Source organism: Arvicanthis niloticus, chromosome 9, assembly GCF_011762505.2.
Source record: "Arvicanthis niloticus isolate mArvNil1 chromosome 9, mArvNil1.pat.X, whole genome shotgun sequence".
Lineage (NCBI taxonomy): Eukaryota > Metazoa > Chordata > Mammalia > Rodentia > Muridae > Arvicanthis > Arvicanthis niloticus.
In genome coordinates, this window is record NC_047666.1 from 55,768,594 (window position 1) to 55,794,093 (window position 25,500).

At 44.4% G+C, this 25,500-nt stretch overlaps 1 protein-coding gene and 1 pseudogene across 7 annotated transcripts; both read left to right on the top strand.

Moving 5' to 3' along the window:
• Positions 1-717: 717 nt before the first annotated feature.
• Positions 718-2,445, top strand: LOC117715729 (TATA-binding protein-associated factor 2N pseudogene; annotated as a pseudogene).
• A 14,117-nt stretch (positions 2,446-16,562) lies between these two features.
• Znf32 (zinc finger protein 32) lies at positions 16,563-21,174 on the top strand. Of its 7 annotated transcripts, none has more exons than XM_076940369.1 (5): positions 16,618-16,704; positions 17,451-17,530; positions 18,050-18,302; positions 18,472-18,611; positions 20,200-21,174. In XM_076940369.1, the coding sequence occupies exons 4-5, from the start codon at positions 18,542-18,544 to the stop codon at positions 20,988-20,990; spliced, it is 861 nt and encodes a 286-aa protein (XP_076796484.1). In that variant the 5' UTR covers positions 16,618-16,704; positions 17,451-17,530; positions 18,050-18,302; positions 18,472-18,541; the 3' UTR covers positions 20,991-21,174. The 7 variants fall into 7 exon arrangements, with proteins under 7 accessions (XP_034368575.1, XP_034368579.1, XP_076796484.1 ...); XM_076940370.1 differs by having other exon boundaries at positions 18,050-18,238; XM_076940372.1 differs by lacking the exon at positions 18,050-18,302.
• The last annotated feature ends 4,326 nt before the right edge of the window (positions 21,175-25,500 follow it).

Sequence of the window (25,500 nt, forward strand, 5' to 3'; positions counted from 1 at the left end):
TCATTCTGGATTTCTGACAGGGTTAAAAACGTATAGTCTCATAGCCAATCCTGGCTATTTACTTTGAGAAAAAAGATTTGAGAGGTTGGTTTTCAGCTGACATTCATTCTAAAGCCAAGAAAAAGGCCAGGTTCAGAACTAAGTCTTTTAGTTAGGAGAGATGACAGAGGTTCTGTTTAGTCAACAAAATGATGGAGTGGGCATTAGGTCTATCTTGCACCTTACTGACACAAATTGGTATAGTTATGCTCTAATTGTATTTTGAGAGAAAAGTTTTATTTTAACAGGAAGAGTGATATGTAGGAGGAGCTAAGGTGGGGAGAGGAAGAGGAGGAGTAAGGAGAGGAGGAGAGGAGGAGCTAGGTGATGAGAGAGAGAAGCGGGGGGGGGGGGGACATGGAGGCGGATGTTCACATGTCTCTGCCAGTCAAAGATAGTTGATATATCTAGGTTGGGTACTGGGTTACACTTCTGACTGATATTGAGCATTACCAAACATATAAAGCCTTTGATTAACATTTAAAAAATTATATAAAAGCAAAAAGGAAAAGGGGGCATGGGATAGGGGTTTTCTAAGGAGGGGAAATGGGGAAAGGGAATGGCATCTGAAATGTAAATAAAATATCCAATAAAAAAATTTTTTTAAAAAGGCATCTGCTCAGAGCAGCTCCAGCAGCTGCACCGCCTGGCTTTTCATTTTCCTTGTTCTCTGCGGGCATGAGGGGCTCCACGCCGCAGTTGTTAGTCTTGTTGGATTCTGGAAGTTACAGTCATTCTGGGGGTGAGCAGCAAAGTTATTCTTCCTATGGAAATCAAGGCAGTCAAGGCTATGGACAAACACCACAAAGCTATTCTGGCTATGGGCAAATGACTGATTCTTCATATGAACAAAACTATGGTGGTTACTCCGGTTATGGACAAAATCAATCAAGTTATTCACAGTCCTATGGTAGTTATAAGAATCGAAAGCAGAGTTCATATGGCCAGCAATCATATAATAACCAGGGACAACAAAACACGGACTCATCAGGAGGTCAAGGTGGAAGAGCACCTTCATATGGCCAGTCAAACTATGGTCAGCAAGATTCTTATGACCAGCAGTCAGGTCATGATCAGCATCAAGACTCATACGATGAGCAGTCCAGGTATCAGCAACATGATTCCTACAGTCAAAACCAGCAGTCTTACCGTTCACAAAGGGAAAACTACAGCCACCACACACAAGATGACCATCGTGATGTGAGTAGGTGTAGAAAAGATAACAGAGGATATGGCGGGTCACACGTAGAGGGCATGGGGGATATGAACAGGATGGAACAGGTCCTATGACAGGATCAATGGTGGTGACCACCGTGGCTTCAAAAGTTTTGGTGGTCACAGGAATTATGGACCAAGACCAGATGCTGATTCAGAGTCTGATAATTCAGATAACAACACAATCTTCGTGCAAGGACTTGGGGAGGTTGTGTCTACAGATCAAGTGGGAGAGTTCTTTACGCAAATAGGAATTATCAAGACTAACAAAAAGACTGAAAATGAAAAAATATTTACACAGACAAAGACACAGGAAAGCCAAAGCGGGGAGCAACAGTGTCATTTGATGACCCTCCATCAGCTAAGGCAGCCGTTGATTGGTTTGATGGGAAAGATTCCATGGAAACCATTAAAGTATCATTTACCACTAGAAGGCCTGAATTCAAGAGAGGTGGTGGAAGTGGAGGTGGACGATGAGGTTGTGAAGGATATAGAGGCCATGGAGGTTTTCAGGGGCGAGGTGGAGACCCCAAGAATGGGGGCTGGGTTTGCCCTAGTCTGTCATGTGGAAATATGAACTTTGCTCAAAGAAATTCCTGTAATCTGTGCAATGAGCCTAGAGCAGAGGACTCACGTTCCTCAGGGAAAGAGTTCCAGGGGAGAGGCTACAGTGGAGAAAGGGGCTACAGAGGTGGAGTGGTGATTATGGTGGAGACAGGAGTGGTGGTAGCTATGGTGTAGACAGAAGTGGGGGTGGCTATGGAGGAGACCGAGGTGGTTATGGTGGAGACTGAGGGGGCAGCTATGGAGGAGACAAGGTGGCTATGGAGGTGATCGAGGAGGATATGGAAGAGACCACAGCCGGGGGGGGCCTATGGAGGAGTCCATGGTGGTGATGGTGGTAGCAGTGGAGGCTATGATGAAGACAGAAGTGGGGGCTATGGTGGAGACAGAAGTGGGGGCTATGGTGGAGACAGAAGTGGAGGCTATGGTGGAGACCGAGGTGGGGGCTATGGTGGAGACAGAAGTGGGGGCTATGGTGGAGACCGAGGTGGGGGCTATGGTGGAGACAGAAGTGGGGGCTATGGTGGAGACAGAGGTGGGGGTTATGGAGGTGACAGAGGTAGCTATGGAGGTAAAACAGGAGGAAGAAACGACTACAGAAATGATCAGCACAACCAGTTGTACTGATGACTGTCTCAAATACTCCTGTGTCTCTGACATGATTTATGGGGAATTGTCAGAGTGTGACTGCTGCTTTCCTCACAGCCTCTTGGGTAGTAACATTGACATTTGGGTTTTTATTTGGGTGGGAGGACTGGGGACAGTTTTCCTTTTAGAAATGTCTATTAAAATTTTCCCTTTTAGTGTCCCACTTTCTCTTTCCCAACCCTTAAAGCTAAGTGAGTTGTAAAATATTGACAAAATGGAAACTGTTTTTGTAATACTGCAATAAAAACTGCTTGGTTTTTTTGTTGGGGGAAAAAAAAGAATAAGACGTTCTCAAAGAAAGTGAGAGAAACACAGGAAGAGTTGGAGGAGTAGAGGAAGATAAATAATGTAAATACAAGCTGGAGAGATGGCTCAGCGGTTAAGAGCACTGTCTGCTCTTCCAGAGGTCCAGAGTTCAATTCCCAGCAACCACATGGTGATTTATTACTATCTATAGTGAGATCTGGTGTCCTCTTCTGGCCTGCAGTATAAATGCAGGCAGAACACTGTATACAAAATAAAATAGCTCTGTGGCTCCACAAAGAAGGAAAAAGGATAAAGACAATGTCATACAGACAGACATAATGTAAATACAACACCCACATATGGAATCTTCAAAAAATGATTTTAAAATAAGCATAAGTAAATTAAAATATTAAAGTAATTAAAAATATTAAGTAATTTTTAAAAACCAACGGCCAGCCTTTTTGAGATAACTTGCTAATGTGTGTCTTGCCTCTTAAGAAGTCACTTGATCATTCACTCAGTAAATACGTGCTGAGCATCTTGTATATGACAGACATTGCTCTAAGCCCCTTGGGATAGGTAGTTTGTTAACTGAACAGTGGGGATAAATGTCACAGTATGAGAAACAGAGCAGCCCAGGGCAACGGTGGGGAGGGTTAGGGACTGGTTGTAATATCACGAATGGTGGAGATTGGCCCAAGATGAAAATTACATCTGAGCAAAGAATTGAAGGAGAAAAATCTAAGAGTGGTGTCGTCGACTGGCACCCAGCAGTGTGATGTTCTCGGTGACGTGCCTGGCGCTCCAGCAGACCACTAGGATCACACAGGAGTAAGGGGAACATCCAAGCATCAGAGAGGTCAGAGAGAGGTGGATGCAGTGTGGATAACTCAAAGGTCTCCAGCCTCTGCTTTCAGCGAGTCTAAGACCTTGCACGATCCCGAGCAAAGGAGAAGCATAAGCTCGTGGGCACAGGAGTGACCATCCCAGTCCTGGTCTGCAGTTTGCAGCTGGAGGAAGCGAACACCAGCAAGGCAGCTTAGAAGCTCTTCAGTAATCTTCAGGAGCAAGGTGGTGGTGTCTTCAATAGACAACAGCAAAAGAGGGGGAAGAAGTTGGATTCCAGAGATCTTTTCAAAAGAGGAGCTCTCAGAGTTCCCAATAAATGAAAATGGCATGAGTTGCTATGGATGGAGCACAAAATGTAGCACAGAAAATCAACCGTTCTCCTATGGAAACACCTTCCCTGAGGTGGTCTGTTAGGAATGTTCTACAGAGAACTCGGACCACTGCAAGCACAGGTTTTCAGAACACAGTGAACCCTTGTCTAAATTCATTACCTATCATACAGAATGCCATAGAGTATTGCCCTTACAAAATTTTTAGTCAGCTGGGATTTTTTTAAATCAACATGTAAGATTTTTGCATGTTTGTGAAATACCATGTGACATTTCTATACACAAATATATTACATAATGTTCACATCGATGTCAGCTCGGCAGGAATTTTAGACAGCGCAAAGACATTAAGAGATGCTCAACTTGTCACCAGAGGAGTTTGAAAGGTCAAAAGCATTCTTTTAAATCCAGGGTCAAAGTTAGTACATGAACCAAGACCCTTGGGGGATTTGAGCAAGAACACATCCTTGGAAACAACCACAATTCCTGGAACCAGACCCCTGCCTGACAGAACCTAGCATCCCCAAGGATGCTCTCTGGATAGAACTGAAAGAGAATCCATCACTGCCATCTCCTAGGGTTCTCAGGGACCCACAGTACACCCGCAACCCTTAGTACTCTCCAAAACTATCATAACAGTTGGGAATCCACAGAAGTCCTTGGCAACTGATCCGGCAATTTACAGCACGTTTCTGTAAAGAGCAGGAGAGAAGATGCTTTAGGCTTTTCACTCATACAACATCTGCCACGATTTCTCAACTTTGCCATTGTAGGTTAAATACAGGAAAGGTAACCAGAAAATAAGTTAGCACAAATGTGTTGAAATAAAAACTTTTATTTGCAAACACAGAAACTTGATTTTTGTCTCATTTTCAGCTGTCACAAAAAATGTGATTGACTATTTTCAATCACACGAAAGCATGGAGACTAAGCAATTAACAGCCGTTACTGCTTTTGCAGAAGGCTCCAGGTGGCTCCCAGCACCCACGTCAATCTGCTTTAAACTGCCTGTAACTCCAGTTTCAGAGGATCAGACGCCTTCTTTTGACCTCTGGGAGAACACATATGCATAAATTAAAAATAAATAAGTGTTTTTTAAACTAATTTTTTATGTAAAAATCATTTCTGGTCTTGCTGCCAAACATAAGCTGGATCTGGTTTTCTGGCAGTAGTTTGAGGATCCCTGGACCAAATTCTGGGCCCCAATTAACTGGATTGGAAAGAAGAATCCTGATTTCTGGAGTCAGCCTAGTAGGCACAAAGAAATATGAAGCTGGATGTACCCAGGTAATGAGTGTTGTAAATCATCGGTGCCAAGGGCAGGCCACCCATGACTCAGTGATGCAGCCCGGTGATTACAAGGCAACTCTGTTTCATGGCTCTTTGCTGCCATCTGCTGGAGTATCATTTTAATGTTATCCAACTCAGCACACACCAATTTTGAATCCCATCCCTTGGAGTTTTGTGATGCTTCAATTGTCCAATTTAAACTCTGGCCCCTGGTCCAGAAAACACAAAAGAAAAATAAGTCAATTCACAGGAGTCACAAAATTTATTGAATAAATGACAAAAGTATCTTCTTTCCACGGCGTCCTAGTACAGCAGTTCTCAACCTGTGGGTCGCGACCCCTTTGGCAACCGTCTGTCTCCAAAAATATTTATTACAATGCATATGGTTGGGGTCATCACAGCATGAGAAACTGTGTTAAAGGGGGCAGCGTTAGGGAGGCTGAAAACACTGTGCTAGTATTGGGGGTAAAGGGGTCCAAAAGGGCAGGGAAGGAAGGGAGGGAGCAAGAAGTCAGTGTGTCCCCAGAGTTATGTGAACTCAGCTAGTACAAGAGGTGTTCTGCAAACGGTGGTGTTCCCTGCTACTGAGAAACCTACAATCATGCTTTAAACCAGCAAGGCAGTGATACGAGCAGCACCGTGTGGTATAGGGAAGGCAAGCTCGTACACCAATGTGGTCACGGTGGCACCAGATTCTGCTAACTCCGAAAACATGGCTAGGAAAGTCAGAAGCACTGAGAAGACTAAACCTCACTCCCACCTAACTGTAAGCCAGCGCCTGCCATCCTCCTGCTTTGGTTTCTCCGGCCCTTAGTGGGAAGCACGTGACCAGATGCTGCTGCCTTGAAGGGACTGCATTATAACAGCATCATAATTCAGATCGGCAGTCCTGTAGCAAGAATGCTGGAGATAAAACAGGAGGTGAAGGGCTGGCAGAGGGAGTTACTTATGTGTAACAAGAGCTCCATGGAGGGTCAGCAGGGTCAGACTTCCTGAACCCCACATCAAATCGCCAGTTTTAGGGAGAAAGGTCAGGGCTGAGACCAAACAATATTTACAATGTTATAAAAAGCTGTGGGCGCCGGTCGGTGGTGGCGCACGCCTTTAATCCCAGCACTTGGGAGGCAAAGGCAGGTGGATTTCTGAGTTCAAGGCCAGCCTGGTCTACAGAGTGAGTTCCAGGACAGCCAGGACTACATAGAGAAACCCTGTCTCGAAAAACCTCTGGATATTTCTAGCACTCGCAGGCATGAAAGGAGCAAGTCAAGGTCCCACAGCAAAGTAGGCGTGACCCACAGAAGGTCAGAAAGCCATGCTGCTTGTACTCTGACAGCCCTGTGTCAGGCCTGGGGTCTGGGTGGGGAAGGACAACATGTACAAACATCAGACACAGTTCTAATACAAGACTGTCCCCAAGAAGAGCAGGCAGATCCCAGTGCCGTGTCACAAGACACAAGCTGTGGCACTCAGTAAAGCGTGTCTTTACGGAACAAAAGACAAAGTGACGTCATTCATAGCCTCCCGCTCCAAACCGTGCTCTCCAGGTGTGAGGCCAACGACTTGAAAGATAACAACGAAAAGATCAAAAGGTTGGTCAGTACATTACGCCACGCACATATGTGACGTGAGAAGCCAAGGATGTCTTTATCTTTCTAACTTTGTATGTATGTCTATGTTTGTGTCTCAGAGACAAGTCTGTCTATATATCTTGCAAGCCTCCATGTGTAAATAAATGCGTGTGTGCCATGTGTCCCCATGTCTCTGTGTGTCTCTGCACATTCCTACTTCTGTGTGCATCTGTCTCTTAAAGTTCACCTGCACGTATCGCCATCTCTTTACGCGCCTCTATGTGCATCTCTCTGTGTGCCCACCTGCAGTGCTTTGGATAGGTTTGGCCCCCAGAGATTTGTGTGTTGGAATGCTTGGCCATCCAGGTGGCACTATTAGGAAGTGTGGCCTGATTGGAGGAGGTGTGCCCTTGTTGGAGGGGGTGTGTCTCCCATCTGCATGTTTGTATCTATGTCTTGTGTATGCCTATGTGCTTCTGTCTATGTGTATCTATGTTTCTCTGGTAATATGGTAATATACTTATACAATTACAGCTCTGAGAGAGAGAGAGACAGAGAGAGGCAGAGAGAGAGAGAGAGAGAGAGAGAGAGAGAGACTCTGCATCTCCATCTCTGATGTCTCTGTGGAACCCCCATAGATAAGGAAGAAAGAACTGACAGGGAAGCCTGAGTCAGGGTCCACACTGTGGCCTATCCTCTCCCCACAACTACTTGGACAGAGTATGTCAGGTCTGCTGTACACTCCCCAGCTCTATCATGAAGATGTAAAGACTGTCTAGGAGTAAGACACATCAGGCAATTCCCAGAGGATGCGCCATCAGTCTCAGGTGCAGGGGGGCGGGGGGGAAGCAGAGAAACCAGAGGACCCATACAGCAGACCTCCTTCCACCAGCAAAACATGGGGGTACAGCCCTAAGTCCAGGGCAGCTGGGAAGCTGGGCACCACAGAGATTCTAGACAGTGCTGGAACTGGGTTCGTGAAATTCATCACGGAAGCCCTCAAGACAATCTTCCATGGAGGTTTAGAGGTCCCCGTGTTGTCCTTGCCACAGCACACCTCTGCCCACATCACCGAGGGACTCTAGGGGCCATGGACACCATTCCAGCCCTCTGTAAAAGCCCCAGAGGCTGCAAAACATGAGGAAGATAGGCAGGTCAACAGAAGCCTGAAAACACCAAGGCCCAGGAAGGAAGCAGTCATCCCTGGGCACCAGGCAGGCAGTCTATGGAACCTGGAACTCCCCTGGCAGAATCCACCCAAAAAATAGGTGAAAAGCAACCATAAAAGTTTAGCCCCGCAGGCCTAATTAATCACGGAATGGAAGAAGTAGCCCTAAGTTGGTTGACTACCGCTCTCAGGCACAAAGGAAAAGCTAGTAAGCATGAGTGAGAACTAAGATAGTGGAGGTCACATTTTTGATACCCAAGTCCAGCTGGGGGTCATTGGATCAGCAAGGGAGTTTTTGTGAGTTAAAGTAGGATGGTAATTACCTCCCCCCTTCACACAGGGAAGAGCTACATCCTGTCACCTTCCAGCAAAATCTTCCTCACCCATGCTGGGTTGTCCTACTGAGGTGACAAATCACCAAGGAAAAGGGACAAAGAAAGTTCCATCTTTTTCCTTCATAGTCTTTGCTCCGGTTGGAGTTAAAATCCAGAACCAAGGGCCCGGGATCCCACACTTTTGCCTCATGACCACTGCAGCTGGTAGAGCTGGTCTTTGGCGTGCCCGCAGCGCCCTCTGCTGCTGTAAGGGCGAAAAGGTTTCTGGGCTTGAGAAAAGGTTTTAGCCTCCTGAACACTTGCTAGGGAAACCCCTAAGCGAAGCAAGAAAATCTCTAAGCCTGGAAATTATCGTGTACCACACGCAGATTCAGACCTGAGCGCACACAGAAACCCACGTACAGATCAGCCATGTCAACTGTAGGCACCAAGAGCGACCTGCGTCTCAGTCGGGAGATAACCTACACACAGTGTTAGAAGTTGGCTTTCTTGGGAGCTTCGGGAAGAGGCAAGCTTGTTAAGGGAGACCCAAAATGTTCTACTTGGTCGACATACCTATGAAGAACAGAAGCAGGAGGAGCAGCTGAAGCCACACAACAGGAGACAAGGAGCATAAACGCCACCTACCCCCAACCTCACCCAGCTACTTCGAAAAGCCACCCTGTGCTAAATTTAAAATTTTTTTTCTTTTCTTTTTTTTTTTTTTTTTTTTTTTTTTTTTTTTTTTGTTTTTCGAGACACGGTTTCTCTGTGTAGCCCTAGCTGTCCTGAAACTTACTCTGTTAGACCAGGCTGGCCTCGAACTCAGAAATCTGCCTGCCTCTGCCTCCCAAGTGCTGGAACTAAAGGCGTGCGCCACCACCGCCCAGCTTAAATTTTAAATTATTTATTAGTCATAAAATCAGCTGTGTGATTATTATGGCTGTGGCCTTTGCATCCCAAGAAATGCATTAACTATTCTAAAAACACAGTTGAGGCTGCTATAAAGCCTTTGAAATGACCGTCTAGGTTTTCCCCTATTTCAGAAATAAAAGCATTGCTTGTTTCTTTCTTCAGTAAAAACAAATGAAAATAAAGATAATTTAAATCTTCTTTGGTAAGGAAAAAAATAAGAACAAAAAGAAGAGAAAGCAAGCGGGTCATTAGTATGCCCTTACAGAGTGACTGACATTTCAACATTCTACCATCACCATTAAATTTCATAAATGCAAATTGGGAGAAATTAAGGAGACACAAGAACTGTATGAAGTGTGAGACTCTGAGTTGAATCTTGGAACATAAAACCAAACACATAAAAAACTAATAAAGTTTAAGTAGGCAGAAACTTATACTTAAATATTAGTCTAGCATGTTGTAACAATGTCCTTTGTGTTACAATTCTGTACGTGTTTACTATTAGAAGAAGTGAAAGGCATACATTTTGTGTTGCTTTGCAAACCTTTGGTAAGCCTATAATCATTTCAAAAATTTTTTTACAAAAGTTAAACAACTATATTTTAAATAACCTATCTTAACCAAAGAATTCTCTGAGAAAACTGTGGTCTCTATTATTTCCTGCTGCTATAATAAGAACTAATAACTTATAAAGTATAGAGATGGACTTGCCTTGTATCTTCTGGAGGCTGGCAAGTTAAAAGGCACAGAACTATCACCTGGTGGCTTCTTGCTGCACCATAACATGGCAGAGGGCATCACCTGGTTCAAGCACACTGACTGGGATCTCTCTTCCTCTTATGAAGCCACTAGGGTCAGGTCATCATGGTGTCCCACCCTCATGACCTCATTCAATCTCATTTACCTCATCCAGTTTTTATGGCAACTTGACATGGTTTGACATGATTTGGGAAAATGGACACTTAGTTGAGAACATGTCCCTAGCCTATAGACAAGCCTGTGACACATTTTCTCAATTGATGATTGGTATGGTGGACCTATCCCACAGAGGGTGGTGCCACCCCTGGGTGGATGGTCCTGGGTGGTATTAAAAAGCAGACTGAGCAAGCCAGTAACCAGCATTCCTCCATGGCCTCTGCATCCAGATTCCTGCCCCCAGGTTCTTGCCTTAAGTTCCTGCCGATTTATCAGATGATGAACTACAAGTAAGAGGAGAAAATAAACCCCTTGATTTCCCAAGCTGCTTTTGGCAGTAGTGGGTTTTTTGGTTGGTTGGTTGGTTGGTCCCTTGGTCCCTTGGTCCCTTGGTCCCTTGGTCCCTTGGTCCCTTGGTCCCTTGGTCCCTTGGTTAGCTAGCTGGTTGGTTGGTTGGTTGGTTGGTTGGCTAGCTGGCTGGTTTTTTTAAGACAGGGTTTCTCTGTGAAGTTCTGGTTGTCCAGGAACTTGCTCTATAAATCAGGCTGGCCTAGAACTTGGAGATCAGCCTGCTTCTGCCTCTGAGTGTTATCATTAAAGGCACACACCACTACACCCTGACTGATCCTGTTTTATTACAAAAATAGAAAAGTCACTAAGCTACCTCCCAAAGGCCTGCTGCTCTGCCCTACCAGAAGTTCTACTTCCACCACCATAGATGACTCTCAAGTGAAAGTGAGTTTAGCTTTTACAAGTGGGAGGCCCCCTTTCCTCAGGAGACACCTCACTTATGGTGCTGCCTCAGGCTCTTTCCAAGTGGATGGGTCTATCACCAACAGCAAGAGCTTTCTTTTGGGGGTCACACAGTTGAAAACTCACCCTCTATTCCAACTTGCTCCTGGATTGTATTCTCAAAAACAGATCAAGTGATGATACATACCTTTAATCCCAGTACTTGGGAGTCAGAGGCAGGCAGATCTCTGTGAGTTCAAAGACAGCCTGGTCTACTCTACAGAGTGAGTTCTAGGACAGCCAGGGCTACCCAATGATACCCTGTCTCTAAAAAATAAAAAATAAAAAATAAAAGATTAAAAAATCCTTAATCTGTATATATACCCCCAGGCCAGAAACACTAGCCTCTTCACCTCCTTGACACTCAGCCTTGGAACCATTGTACAGTGTGGGGCCGTGAAAGGATGGCTTGGTTTTTGGTAGAAACGCTGGCTGGAAATACCCCGGAGACCCAACAGGTGTCCATGCCTGTGAGGGAGGAGCATCTATTTCGCTACGCTCCCAGAATCCAGGCTCCTGACACGTGATGAAGATCTCCACTGATCAGTGCCTTGCAATCACGTAGGGCAATGCTCCTACCAACCCCTCCACAGGTAGAGGACATGACTACAGGCCTCAGGACCTAGAGAGATTTCCATAATAATGAGTTACCTCTCAAGGCCAGAGGGCATAGCCAATTACATATTCCTTTTCCAGACCCTCTTCCCTTCTTCCTCCCTATTTAAGTCAGGTTTGCCTTGACCTAAGTGGGGTGCATCCAGATTCAACTACCATCCATCATGAAAATAAAGCCTATAAAACCCACAGACTTCCTCGTGTCATTGGGGCCTGTCGTGGAGAACTGTAGAGGGGCTCTCCAAGTATCGAGCCATTGTGTAATCTCCCGTGGAGAGCTTCTCTGCATTCAGCCACAGAGGCCCACCTCTTCAAGCAAGCTAGCCTCAGCATGACCCTGCCAAGCGAGTACAGTAGCTGAGTCTCTTCCTGCGGGCAGTCAGGGCTTTCCTCTCCCTCATTCCTCTCAGCTGCAGGCCAGCCCACAGCCCACAGTCTCTGTCCGCAGCCCCCCAGGGCTTCTGGGAACCCCGAATAGAATAGAGTCCGCTGGCCCATCGTGGCCACTTCTTTGCCTGGGCGCCTCGGTGCACTGGGTCAACCGCCTCTGCAAAGGCTCACCAGAGCTCCCCGGAGCTGGCGGGAGGTGGCCCTCTCTCCAGGTCCACTCAAAAGCCCTTGCCCACCCACCCCCCAGGAACTTCAGACTGAGTGAGAACTCCCCATGCCGGTCAGTCGTGTCCCCCCCTCCCCCCCCCCCCGTGGTGCCAAACTGAACCAACTCAGTCAAAGATCCCGTGCTTCCGCTTCTCTCCAGAGGCAAGCCTCCCTGAGGCACCCACAAGAGCAGAAGGCACAGGGGACCCACAACTCCACCTAACAAGAACCCACGCCCGTGCGCCCACACGCGAGCTAATCATTCCCTGCAGTACAGTTTGATCTGGTTTGTCACAGCCTCTAAAATGCATGTCACAGCTAAACTTAACAGTTTCTCCCTTTCCCCCCTCTCCTCCCTCTTGTCCCTGCCCCCATCCCTGCTCTCAACCTTTGTCTTTCCAAGAAATTATAACTATCTCTCCCAACTTTTTAAAGTACAAGATGCCTTTTGTAACCAAACCTACTGTTGAATAAATAGTTTTGGTTCTGTATGTGCTTTCTCTACTTGTTTTGCTGATCATAGACCTAGGCATACCTCTAACAAACCCTTACACTTTTACTATCTGTAGACAGGTTGTCTTGGTCTTCCATTGCTGTGACAAACACCCTGACAAACACAACTTAAGAAGTGAGCAGGAGACTCACTGTTTAAGAGTACTGGCTTACCCAGGTTCAGTTCTCAAACACCCACATGGTAGGTCATGGCCATATGTAATTCCAGTTCCAGAGGGGAAAAAAATTAAGAAAATACGGCCTTGTTTTAGCCGACAGTTTCAGGGTAGAGTTCATCACAGGAGGGAAATTATGGCAAAGGAGCATGATGCAGTTGGTCACAGTGCATCTGCAGTCAGGAGGCAGATCTGACGAGTGGCACTGCTCAGCAACACCTTATCCTTGTTTGGTTTTGTGTTTGTTTGGGTTGGGTTTGTGGGGGTGTTTGTTTGTTTGTTTGTTTTAGTTTCCAGTCCAGTAAGCCAAAAAAAAAAAAAAAAAATGGTATCACCCACTTTTAGAATCTGTCATCCTATCTCAGTGAACCTAACAAACATGATCCCTCACATGAGGGCCTAGGCTAACCCCATCTAAAAACTCTCTCAGTCTGTCTGGAGACTTGTCTCCTAGGTGATTCCTATCAGGTGATTCTTATTTTGTGTGACAGTCATCCCACAGAAAATCTTAAGTTTGTTACAGTATGTCATGAACATAATTTGGATTCAGTTGTATTAAAATGTTTATAAATGTTAGTTGTTCTGACACTTATTAAAGAAAAAAGGTGTGTGAAGGTTGTTAACGTTCTGAAGATGAAAGCCAATACACTGGTACAAAACTGAAATCCAGACCTCTGTTTGAAACAGTGTGCTTCTCTTAAGCTCTGATCGACGCCAAGCAACATTATAAAATGTGACCTAATGGACAAAGAGTTTATCAAGTTTATCAAGATGTGTACTTGTATTTTTGCTGTTTATCAGGCTTTTAATTACTTGTAATAAGTCTTAATGACACTCAGACTTATTTTTATTATTTTATTACTCTTCTGACCATGTGAGCACCAAGCATGCATGTGGTGCACAGATAGACAGGCAGGCAAAACACTCACACACATTATGGGGGGGGGGGGAATTGGGGAAAGGGGATGGCATCTGAAATGTAAATAAAATATCCAATAAAAAAACAATAAAAATAAAAATGAAGGAGCCAGGGGACTCCTGAAAAGTCCTGTCTTAGGGTTTTACTGCTGTGAACAAACACCGTGATCAATGCAACTCTTATAAAGACAACATTTAATTGGAGCTGGCTTACAGTTTCAGAAGTTCGGTCCATTAACATCAAGGTGGGTATGATAGCATACAGGAAGGCATGGTGCAGGAGGAGCTGAGAGTTCTACATCTTCATCTGAAGGATGTTAGCAGAATTCTGGCTTCCAGGTAGCTAGAATGAGTGTCTGAAAGCCCACACCCACAGTGACACACCTACTCCAACAGGGCCACACCTACTCCAACAGGGCCATACCTCTTAATAGTGCCACTCCCTGAGCCGAGCACATACAAACCATCACAAGTCCGTCCCTAAGAGTAAAAGAAAACCTCCTAAAGAATATCAGTTAATTGTGACAGGAAAAGAAGGGAAAGGAAAAGAAAAAAGAGGGACCGGAGCGGTGGCTCAGCGGTTAGGAGCACTGGCTGCTCTTCCAGAGGTCCTGAGTTCAATTCCCAGCATCCACATGGTGACCCCTGAGCATCTATGCTGAGATCTGATGCCCTCTTCTGGTGTGCATAGAGACAGAGCACTCATATACATACATACATCGAAAGAAAGAAAGAAAGAAAGAGAGAGAGAGAGAGAGAGAGAGAGAGAGAGAAAGAGAAGAGAGACAGAGAGAGACAGAGAAAACTTACTTTGGGGCTATCACCTACATGGTCTTAAACACCCAGCAGGAGTACATAACTAAAAATAAAACAACTGAGAGCAATATTTTAAGACCAAGGAGCCCCTCCCCCAACTATTATAAAGGACCCCCACACATCCTCTCAGCTGTGTCCTCTCTCTAGACACTCCTTGCAGTGTATCTCAACAGATTCTGGTTTGTTTGTTTGTTTGTTTGTTTGTTTGTTTTTGTGACTCTGGGCAAATTCTCTTCATCACCTATGTCACCAATCCTCTCTAGGGCACTTCACACATCAAGAGTGATTATCTCAATTTACACATGGATAAAAACGTGAGTCTCCCTATCCCCTTTACAGATGCCATTTAGTAATTGGGGAAATATTTTTCTTTGTTTCAGTTAGCTCTTTCTTTAATAGTTGAGTCTCCATATTTTTGATGTGTTGCTGTTGTTGGCCATATTTTTATTAGCATATTGTTTGTCTTATTGACTTACATGGTGTCTGTCACTAAGCTTTTCCCCCTTAGCTTTGTCTTGAATTGTCTTCATTTAGTGGTGTTGGCCACAAAGACTGTTAAATTTTAATCTTTTTCTTACTTATTTTTGTCCTTGTTATCACGGTTGCAAAAACCCTTTCCTATGCCGATTATAATCACATTAATTCAACTGTTCTTCTGGATCTTTTATGGATCTGTGCTTTATTACACATTTGATCCACATAGAGAGGACGTTAGCATAGGAGTTCATTGAGCATTTTCTTCACCCAAATAAACTGTCATAAAGTCATTTTCTGAATTATCACTCCTTCCCCTAGTGATCTAAAGTACCAGGAATGGGGATGTCTTTAACAAGCATTTAAATCTGCACTGATAGAACTCCCCTCCAGCCCTCACTCAGCACCCCGTTCCCCGTGCAAGCATTAAGATGAAGGTGGTGTCTGGGGACTACGCCCCATTTAAGATCTTGGCAAAGACTATGTGTCTAGGGACTCTGATCCTTCAACCCCAATCCTAACCACTCTATCAAATGGATCTGGGCCAGTAAGATGGTGTGTAGGTAATCGTGCCTGCTGCCAAGTCTGATGACCTGAATTGGATCCCTTGTAGGAAGAGCAAGCCCACTTATATTAATGAGTCTCTGACTTCCACAGGCACAGCAAGGCACCCCTCACATCCACACACACTAAACAAAATGGGATCAATTTTTTTCAAAAAAAAATAAGTGTACCTATATCCCCAAGGCTGTTTAAGAGAATCTTTGCAGATTTGTGAAGGAAACGTGATTTATCGTCTCCCAATGCTTTTGTCAACTGAAACTTGTCCTAATCCCACATCTGGTCTCACAGAACAGAGAGATCCTGTGAAGTCAAATGCTTCATCCAGTCGTGACACCTGTAATTCTGGAGAAAGAACAAGGGTACTGCAAGAGGAAACATTCGTATGGTCTCTTTCATTCAATAGGCTAACTATGTCTAAGGGAGGACTCTGGAGGAGGGAGGCCTCTGAGGAGGCACACTATGAAAGAAGTCAGGGTTCCAGGGTAAAACTAATGTCCTTTAGAAAAGCTATTAGAAATGCATATGAACAACTGTAGTCGATGAAGGTTTGAGGCATTTTAAGAGAGCTTTTATTTTATGGATGTTCAATTGCATCCATGCCCCTCCAATGGCTCTCCAGAAGCAGCTCCTAGGAAGAGGGCTACTCTCCCATCTCCTCGGTAACTTTTAGAGTGTTCAAATCTCATCCCTTGGGTCACACTTCTTCAGTTAAGAAGACAATATTAGCGTCAACTGAGGGAATACTGTTTCCTCGAGTTCCCTGGGCTCCCCAAAAGTGAGATGCCCGCCCTGGGTCGCGCAACTAGTTGGGGTAGTTGCAATGCCTAAACCCTGAAATGCCTCGTCCATCTTTTGGGTGAAAAAAACTTATTACACGGACCAGAGAGTGTTCCTGATTCTTTCTCCGAAATACTTGGTCCCGGCCCCTACAGAGAACCCTGAGTCTTCTGTAGTTTTAACGTCATAAGCAGCCCCAAGCTTCAATTACTGCTCCTCCACAGGACGGCGCCCCCCTCCAACCAGAACCAGACATCGCTGGGACAGCTTCGCGTTTCTGCCGCAGCTACGCCGTGGCGCTTCCCACAGTGCCTCGGGGCGCGCGCGGGCTCCTGGGAGTTGTGGTCCGGCGACGCGCAGCATTGCAGCGGCAGCTACGGGCTCCGCGCCTGCTTTGTCTGTCTGCGGGCGCGCGCCGCTGCGGTGAGTGAGGCTGAGGCCGGGTCTGTGCGCCCGGGAGAGGGGGCTGTGTCGTGAGCCTGTCGCTCCGGCCAGGGTCTGTGAATAGGCCAGGCCGGCCGCCCAGGCCAAAATCGCCGGCCGCAGACAAGGGTGCGCTGGTCGGAGAGCGGGTGGGCCGCGGTCTGCTGCGGAAGGGCCCCGCTGCGATGTCGGGGTCCCTGGGAAGCTGGGGCCCAGCAAGCGTGGGAGGGGCCACAGGAAGGTCCAGCTAGGCCAGGAGATGCAGAGTTCACGCCTAGGGAGCTGAGAAGGGAGTGGCGTCTATCGTGGGGGGAAATTCATCCTCACCCCATCGCTCCTTAAATTGCCTCATTAGATTTCTCCCAAACCCTACAGATCACTCTGTCTCTTCTCCAGCCCCTCTCTCCTGAAAAAGCACCATTTTAGGTCTTCAATTTGTAGGGCGTGTCTCAGATGTAAGAGATTCCCTCACTTTCTGGTCATCTGTTCTTCCGAGAGATATCTAATGAGATAGTGTTAACTTGTTTACTAAGTGAAGAAACTGGAGTCCGGGCTGTTAGGTTGCTTTGCTCCAGGTCATATACACCGAGGGAAGCAAGGCAAAATTCCAAGTCTGTCAGAACCTAATTCTGAGCTATGGTAGCATTTCTAATAGGTAAAGCAGCGTTTTGTGTTATGAAACCGCTCTCTTCCGATGCCTTCAAGAATTTGATTGCTCTGACTTGAACACGGTTTTCCCTCGACAGTTTCCTGTTGTAAGTTGCCCTGCTATTAATCAGGGAGAGTCTGGAGACATAGCTGAGGCATGTTGGCTACCTCTTAGCAGGTATATACTGTGCTCACTTATTTTGACTTAACCATGTTTTCTAGACACTCGAGAGAAAAAAAATCCAACCCCAGGGAGGAGGTACCATGTGCTTTTCTTTGTGAATGCACGCGGGGGGGTGGGGGGGGGCTTTATTTTTAATGCATAATATCTTGTATTTCTAAGTGAATGCATTTGCAGCATGACAGGGAACCCCTTTATAGCTTGTGTTCCCAGTTGGAAGTGAATCCTTCAGAGATTTGTCATCAGGATATATAACTGAGTGGATAGAAGGTTTAGCTACTCAGTTAATAAAATAGAAAATTGTACCATCAGATTGCTAATTCATTAAGCTAAGAGAGTCCAGCATTTTGATTGGACATACTGAAACAAAGGTTATACTGTACCATTACATAAATGAAGTGTACAGATTCAGGAATTTGATCCTTAAATAAGCATTGGGGGGGGGGGGGGGGAATGGTGGTTTGGGTTTAGAGCCTACTAAGAATTGCCAGAAGGTAACAAGACCTTCTTTGTTAGGTCATTGTAACTTCAGGGGAACTAGAAAGGAGGGCTGGAGCTGTTCCTTCTTAACGAAACCCAGGAAGGCTGAAGTGCTGACTTCTTAGGCTTGAGGAATAAAGTCAACAGTTGCCTGGGGAGTAGAGGACTCCAATTTCATATCAAGACGAAATACAAACAGAAGCGGCCCTTACGTGGGAACTAACAGTAGGAACTCCTGCTTCTCTGCTGTCTGTTTTCCTCTGCCTCTTTGCTCCAAGATCCGTTTCTGGTCAGTCAGTCCTGCTATCTTTAGCCCACTTTGCAGTGACATTACCTCAGTCAGTCTGGGTTTCCTGTGTTTATACCCCAAACTGATCTCAACTCTCAGCTCTGCCCTTTACTGTTTGTTTTCTAATTTGGTTTTTTTGTTTGTTTGTTTGTTTTTTTCTGTCCCTCAGGTATTCCAGACCAGCCCATGGAAGAATCATATGAAGAGGCGGTGATCAAAGTCATCAAGCAGGAGTGGACATGTTTGGGTTTCCAACAGCTACCCTGCTGGACTGTCATGGAAGATATGCCCAGAATGTAGCATTTTTCAGTGAGTGAGTCAGCTGGTTGCTGGGATGACTTCAGAGTACTATAAGAAGATGCATTCATTTGGTGAAGCTCACTGTTCCTCAGGGTACAGGAAAAGCCTGCAAGCTGAATTGGAAATGATAGTGAAAACAATTTGAAGTCAGCCAATGATGGTGCACACCTTTAATCCCTGCACTTACGAGGCAGAGGCAGGCAGATCTCTGAGTTAGAGGCTAGCCTGGTCTATAAAATGAGTTCTGGCACAGCCAGGGCTATATGGAGAAACCCTGTCTTGGGTTTCTAACAGTGAGTCTGAGAAAGATAGGGAAACAAGGAAGAGAATGACTGGATAGGCTTGTTCAGTTCTGCTGTAGCTTAATAGACCAGAAATAACGTGGATTTTAAAAGAAGGAATTCCAATCCTGTTTGCATTATCAAAGTTCCTTAAGCTTCAGGCTTTTCATCGTACAATGGAACAGACAGTACGCTGCATCTTGTAATATATCTGAAATTACACTGCTTATTTTCTGAGGTCGTAAACAACTGTTGGAGAGCAGACCGGGTAGAGTGACGGTCTCGAACCCAGTGCAGTGTAAGCCTTGGGGCTTCTCACCAGAATCATTCTCTCTTTTGCTTGACTTTATGCTTATTTTAGAGGAGTGCTTTTAAGGTTTTAAAGTTTTAGTCCCTTCATATCCTAACTTCACACCTGTTTGGGAATCAGCTAAAACTTAGGTAAAAGGCTCTCTGTGATTCTCTATATAATTTTCTTAATTTTCTGAGCCCCTTTGTTTGTTTTGTTTTGTCTGTTTTTGGACCAGGCTTTCTCTATAACCCTGGTAGTTCTAGAATTCACTCTGTAGACCAGGCTGACCTTGCACTCACAGAGATCTGTCTGCCTCTGCCTCCTGTGCACTGGAATCCAAGATATGCACCGCCACCACCGCCGCCTGGCCTTCTGAGCCTTTTTTTTTTTTTTTTTTTTCTTATAAAATAATCTTGTTAGGGCTGGAGAGATAGATGGCTTGGTGGGTAGCACTAGCTGCTCTTCCAGAGGATCCAGGTTCAATCCCAAGTACCTACTCCAAAAAAATTTAATAATACTGTCTATCTACCAAGAATTTGAGAGGCTACATTAAATTTAAAGGTAGTACGTAGCTATGAATCATGCTAATATTTGAATCCCAGATTAATAGTTATGTGATCTCCCATGCTTAGTTTCTCTCTATAGCAGTCTCAGGATGGTTTTCAAGATTCAGTTATATATACAGAGTTCGTAGGATAATGCCTGGCACATAATTAGTTATGTATACAGAATATACATTTGTATATATTAGTTATGTATACAGAGTTCGTAAGATAATGCCTGGCACATAATTAGTTATGTATACAGAGTTCGTAAGATAATGCCTGGCACATAATTAGTTATGTATACAGAGTTCGTAGGATAATGCCTGGCACATAATTAGTTATGTATACAGAGTATACATATGTATATAGAGTATAATATGTATATATCAGTTATGTATACAGAGTTCGTAGGATAATGCCTGGCACATAATTAGCCCTCTAAGGATTATATTTCTCTTCTCCCTGTTCTTCTCACTCAGCATATTGGTGCATCTTACATGACTTCCCTCTCGTTTTACCAGATGTGATGACAGAAGCCCACAAGTATGACCCTTCAGAGGCCTCGGGATCCTCGAGCTGGGATTTCCAGAGTTCTTTCAGAAGAGAGAAGCTGGAACAAAAATCCCCAGATTCTAAGGCACTCCAGGAAGACTCACCTGGAGTGAGACAGAAGGTCTATGATTGCCAGGAGTGTGGGAAGTCTTTCCGCCAGAAAGGTAGTCTAACATTGCACGAGAGAATCCACACTGGTCAGAAGCCCTTTGAGTGCACCCAGTGTGGAAAAAGCTTCAGGGCCAAAGGCAATCTAGTTACACATCAGCGAATACACACAGGAGAGAAGCCCTATCAGTGCAAAGAGTGTGGGAAAAGCTTTAGTCAGCGAGGCAGTCTAGCTGTCCACGAGAGACTCCACACTGGACAGAAACCCTATGAATGTGCCATTTGCCAGAGAAGCTTCAGGAATCAAAGTAACCTTGCTGTTCACCGAAGAGTTCACAGTGGTGAGAAGCCCTATAGATGTGACCAGTGTGGAAAAGCTTTCAGTCAGAAAGGAAGCTTAATTGTGCACATCAGAGTTCACACAGGTCTGAAGCCCTATGCGTGTTCCCACTGCAGGAAGAGCTTCCACACCAGGGGCAATTGTATTCTGCATGGAAAAATCCACACGGGAGAGACACCCTATCTCTGTGGCCAATGTGGGAAAAGTTTCACTCAGAGAGGGAGCCTGGCTGTGCACCAACGAAGCTGCTCACAACGGCTCACTCTGTAAGCACTCTCTTCAAAGGAAGTTCTTCTTACAGATTAAGAGTACAAAACCCTCAGTAATCAAGACTTTATCCAGTGTCTTAGGGTAAGTTGAAGTTCTTTCAGAAGGACCAGCATTTGATAGGGCAAACTGACTTTTTCCCTTTCCCCCAAATGAATATGAAAAATAAATGTCCTGTTTATCATTATCAGGTATTTTTCATAATTTCTTTATATTGATATAATTTCCTGAGGCATTCTCATTAACTTCTCCTGTCATAATTGACCTTTTTCTTAGTATAGCAGATACAGATTTTAGATTTATAGTCAATACCATAAGCCTTTTAAATAATTATCTCCTAGGCTAGAGAGATAGCTCAACCACTAAAGAACAAGCTCACAATGAGAAAAAGAAAAAAGTTATTTAATCTCAAGGTCATTTCCTTCTATACATATTCAATTTAATCTGCATTCAGGACCACTGGGTGGAATCCAAGGGATAAATCTGTTTTAGTAATCTTTTTATTGAACCTAAATAATGAGTCATCCCAGTAATGTAACCAACTACCAGTATCCATAGCAGAGGCCCCAACCTTACAAAACAAGTTTCCCTTACAAGCTTGCAAAGGTTTGGAATATGCACATAGAGATTTGCTTCAGTCCTACACTTCACTATCTGGTTTTCTAAGAATTGTGTGCTTGTATGTTACTTTCCCTTAAGGGAAGTCCAAACTCCCTGAGAAACACAGTGGCCTTCTCTTAACTCCTTTGGAGACAGTAGCAAAGTCTTGAGATTGGGAAACCTAGAAAGAAAGGACCAAATTGTCGTTGTAACTGAGCCTCTACTAACCTACAGTCAGTGATGAAGTGTCCCTTCCAGCAATATGTGCTGTGCTCCTACACACTGACAATTTGGAAGCATAACTCCCTCTGAATTCTATTTTAACCTCTGGGGAATGAGATTTGGAGAAAATGAAGAAAGGAGAGGTTTGTAGAGAGATTTTTTATTTTAATCTGAAGCCACTATAATTCTTCCTGCTGAGCATTTAATAACTAACTGATGAATAATGTAGAAAAGTTTTCACATTAAGGCACTGTCTTAGGGTTACTATGGCTACCATGAAACACCATGACCAAAAGTAAGTTGGGGAGAAGAGGGTTTATTTTCAAAGGAAGTCAGGGCAGGAACTCAAGCAGGATAAGAACCTGGAGGCAGGAGCTGATGCAGAAGCCATGGAGGAGTGCTGTTTACTGGCTTATTCCTCATGGCTTGCTCATTCTGCTTTCTTACAGACCCCAGGACCACCAGCCCAGGGATGGCCTCACCCACAATGGGCTGCCTCCCCCCCACCCCACTCCCCCATCAATCACTAATTAAAATGCTTTACAGGCTTGCCTACAACCCAATCTTCTGGAGACATTTTCTTGATTGAGGTTTCCTCTTCTCACATGACATTAGCTTGTATTAAGCTGACATGCAATCATCCAGCACAGGTACCATTCTGTTCTTTGTAGAAGATCTTATAAACTGTAGCCTGCTTAATCTCAAAAAACTCATGATAGCAAATTATCATCTACAGGGGTAAATTATGTCAAAGGTCTTTGGACAGTCATTCAGTGGATTTGATCAGTGATAAAGAGTACCCCCAGGAATACTTCGGTAACATTTGAAGATGTATACAAGACTAACATTCCCATTCTTTTTTTTTTTTTTTTTTTTTTTTTAAGATTTATTTATATATTATGTATACAGCAGTCTGCCTGCATGTATGCCTGCAGGCCAGAAGAGGGCACCAGATAGCATCATAGATGGTCATGAGTCACCATGTGACTGAGAATTGAACTCAGGACCCCTGGAAGGCAGACAGTGCTCTTAGCCTCTAAGCCATCCCTCCAGCCCAACGTTCCCATTCTTAATGACTGCACGCAAGAAATAAAATTGATTTTTTTTTTTTTTTTTTTTTTTTTTTTTTTGGTTTTTCGAGACAGGGTTTCTCTGTATAGCCTTGGCTGTCCTGGAACTCAACTCGGTAGACCAGGTTGGCCTCGAACTCAGAAATCTGCCTGCCTCTGCCTCCCAAGTGCTGGGATTAAAGGTGTGCACCACCACCACCCGGCCCTAAAATTGAAATTTAAAAACTGGAATATGGGGCTGAAGAGATAGCTCAGAGTTTAAGAGCACTGTCTGCTCTCTTTCAGAGGTCCTGAGTTCAATTTCTAGCAACCACATGGTGGCTCATAGCCATCTATAACGAGATCTGCTGCCCTCTTCTGGTTTGCAAGCATACATGTAGGCAGACTGCTGTCTATACAACAAATAAATCTTTAAAAAAAAAAAAAAAGAAAAGAAAAAAATGAAATATTTATGCAGTGAAAGTAAATCCAGCAATAAAATATGTCAACAAAACATGGACAATATTATGAATAAATCCAGCATTCACAGAATCTGAATATATATATACATATATGAATATACATACATATATGAATATATATACACACATATATGTGTATGTATATGACTCCCCTTGTGTTTCTTCATAGAACAGGAAGAACTGATTGAAAAATCAGGAGGAAACTTTATGAAGTGAAAAGTCCTAAGCCCTTAAGTGGTATATGCATGAGTCTATATAATCATTACCATCTACTGAATTCACAGTTAGATCTGTACACATAAAGTACACCACAGTAACAAGCAGGCAGTTTTAACATTGCATACAAGTTCTTTGTCATTCATTCTTGAAAAGGTAATGTCTGGGTCACCTCTATCTACACAGGCTGATAACTGCTTAAGTTAATAGAAAACAGTGCCACATTGCTTCTAATGATAGGCATGAAAAGCCCTTACAAGGTCTGCAGTGTTGCCTGTATCTTTGGGAGTACTTGCACTATGGGAAATCAGTTACCATGTAAAAAAAGAAGCCACTGTAGTGTACAAGCTCCATGTATTCACCGGTTGCCAGGCTCAGCTCAACAGACAGCATCAACCCTCTAAATTTTGTTTTTCTTGCTGTGATAAAATACCCTGAGAAAAGCAAGTTGCGGAAGAAAGCATATTTTGGCTTAGTTCCACATCGAGAAAGGTATGGCCAAAGGAGCATGAAGCCAACTCAGCACATTGGATCAGCAGTCCAGAAGGAAAGACAGGGCTGTGCTATAAAACCTCAAAGCCTGCCCAGGGTGACATGACTTCTAGCAATGTTCCTCCTCCTGATGGTTTCATGACCTTCCCAGACATGCCACCAGCAGGAGACCAATCGTTCTAACACGTGAGCCTGTGGACATCTCAGCCAAACCACAGCCGACCTCCAGCCACAGTAATGAGTCACTGCTGATGTCCAGCCTAGGGAAATACTAGGCGCCTACACTCTCAGCTGACATCTGACAATTAGGCAAAAGATCCCATAGTGTCAGGCAAGCCCTGTTCTTATCTGGATCCCCTCCTAAGTGCATTCAGGTGATGACAGAATGTACAAAAATAGTTGTAGAGCTGAGAGCTCCAGCTTCCTACTGGCTATTGGGTTAAGTTTAAGGAGCCAGCAGACGTCTTCTGACATCAGGTAGCCATTTTCTTGAACAAAGAAGCCATCCTTGCAGTTACTAAATGAATACTCTGTGATAATGCAGCTGAGTTACAGCAGAGACAGTCCATCACATTTGCAATAGTATATCAGAAACAGGCTTCACGCTCTACCCACACTCAAAAGCAGGGGTATGACTCACTAGCAGCAACCTTACAATATTCATTTTCTTTGTTTCAAGACTGACTACCTAGCCCTGGCTGTCTTGGAACATACTATGTAGACCTGGCTGGCATCAAACTCACAGAGATCTGCCTGCCTGCCTCTGTACTGGGATTAACAATGTGTGCGGCTATGCCCAATTAGAATATTCAGTTTCTGATTTGGGTTTTTTTGTTGTTGTTTTGGGGGGTTCCCCCCCTTTTTTTTTTTCTTTTCTTTTCTTTTTTTTTTTTTTTTTTTTTTTTGGTTTTTCAAGAAAGGGTTTCTCTGTGTAGCCCCTGGCTGTCCTGGAACTCACTCTGTAGACCAGGCTGGCCTGGAACTCAGAAATCCGCCTGCCTCTGCCTCCCAAGTGCTGGGATTAAAGGCGTGCGCCACCACCATCTAGCAAATATTCATTGTCTATATACTGAAACAATACTACAAACCAAGTGAGTTGACACAACAATAGTGTGTTATTTGAGCGTTCCAGAGGATAAAGTATCTGCAGGGTGACAGTCCCTCTGAAGAGCACAGAGTATAGAAATCTTCAACTCCTGCATTTCATTTCTACTTGTAGGGTCTCATGGCCTGGCAACCCTATGTCTCTTTGTCTCTCCTCACATAACATCAGTCCTGTTGGATTAAGGACCTCTCTTACTCCAGTCAAGCCTCATCTTAGCTAATTACATGGACAAAGACTATGAATAAGCAGGTCACTGAACCCATTACCCTTACAGCATGTCTGCCATAGTATCAGAAACATCCTTTGAAGAGAAGCATGTGTACCTAACATAATGGATTACAAATACA

Coding starts and splice junctions, on each gene's coding strand:
- Znf32 (XM_034512684.2), top strand. CDS start 18,542: ATGTTTGGGTTTCCAACAGCTACCCTGCTGGACTGTCATGGAAGATAT. Junction 18,612..20,199: donor CCAGAATGTAGCATTTTTCA/GTGAGTGAGTCA, acceptor CTTCTCACTCAG/CATATTGGTGCATCTTACAT.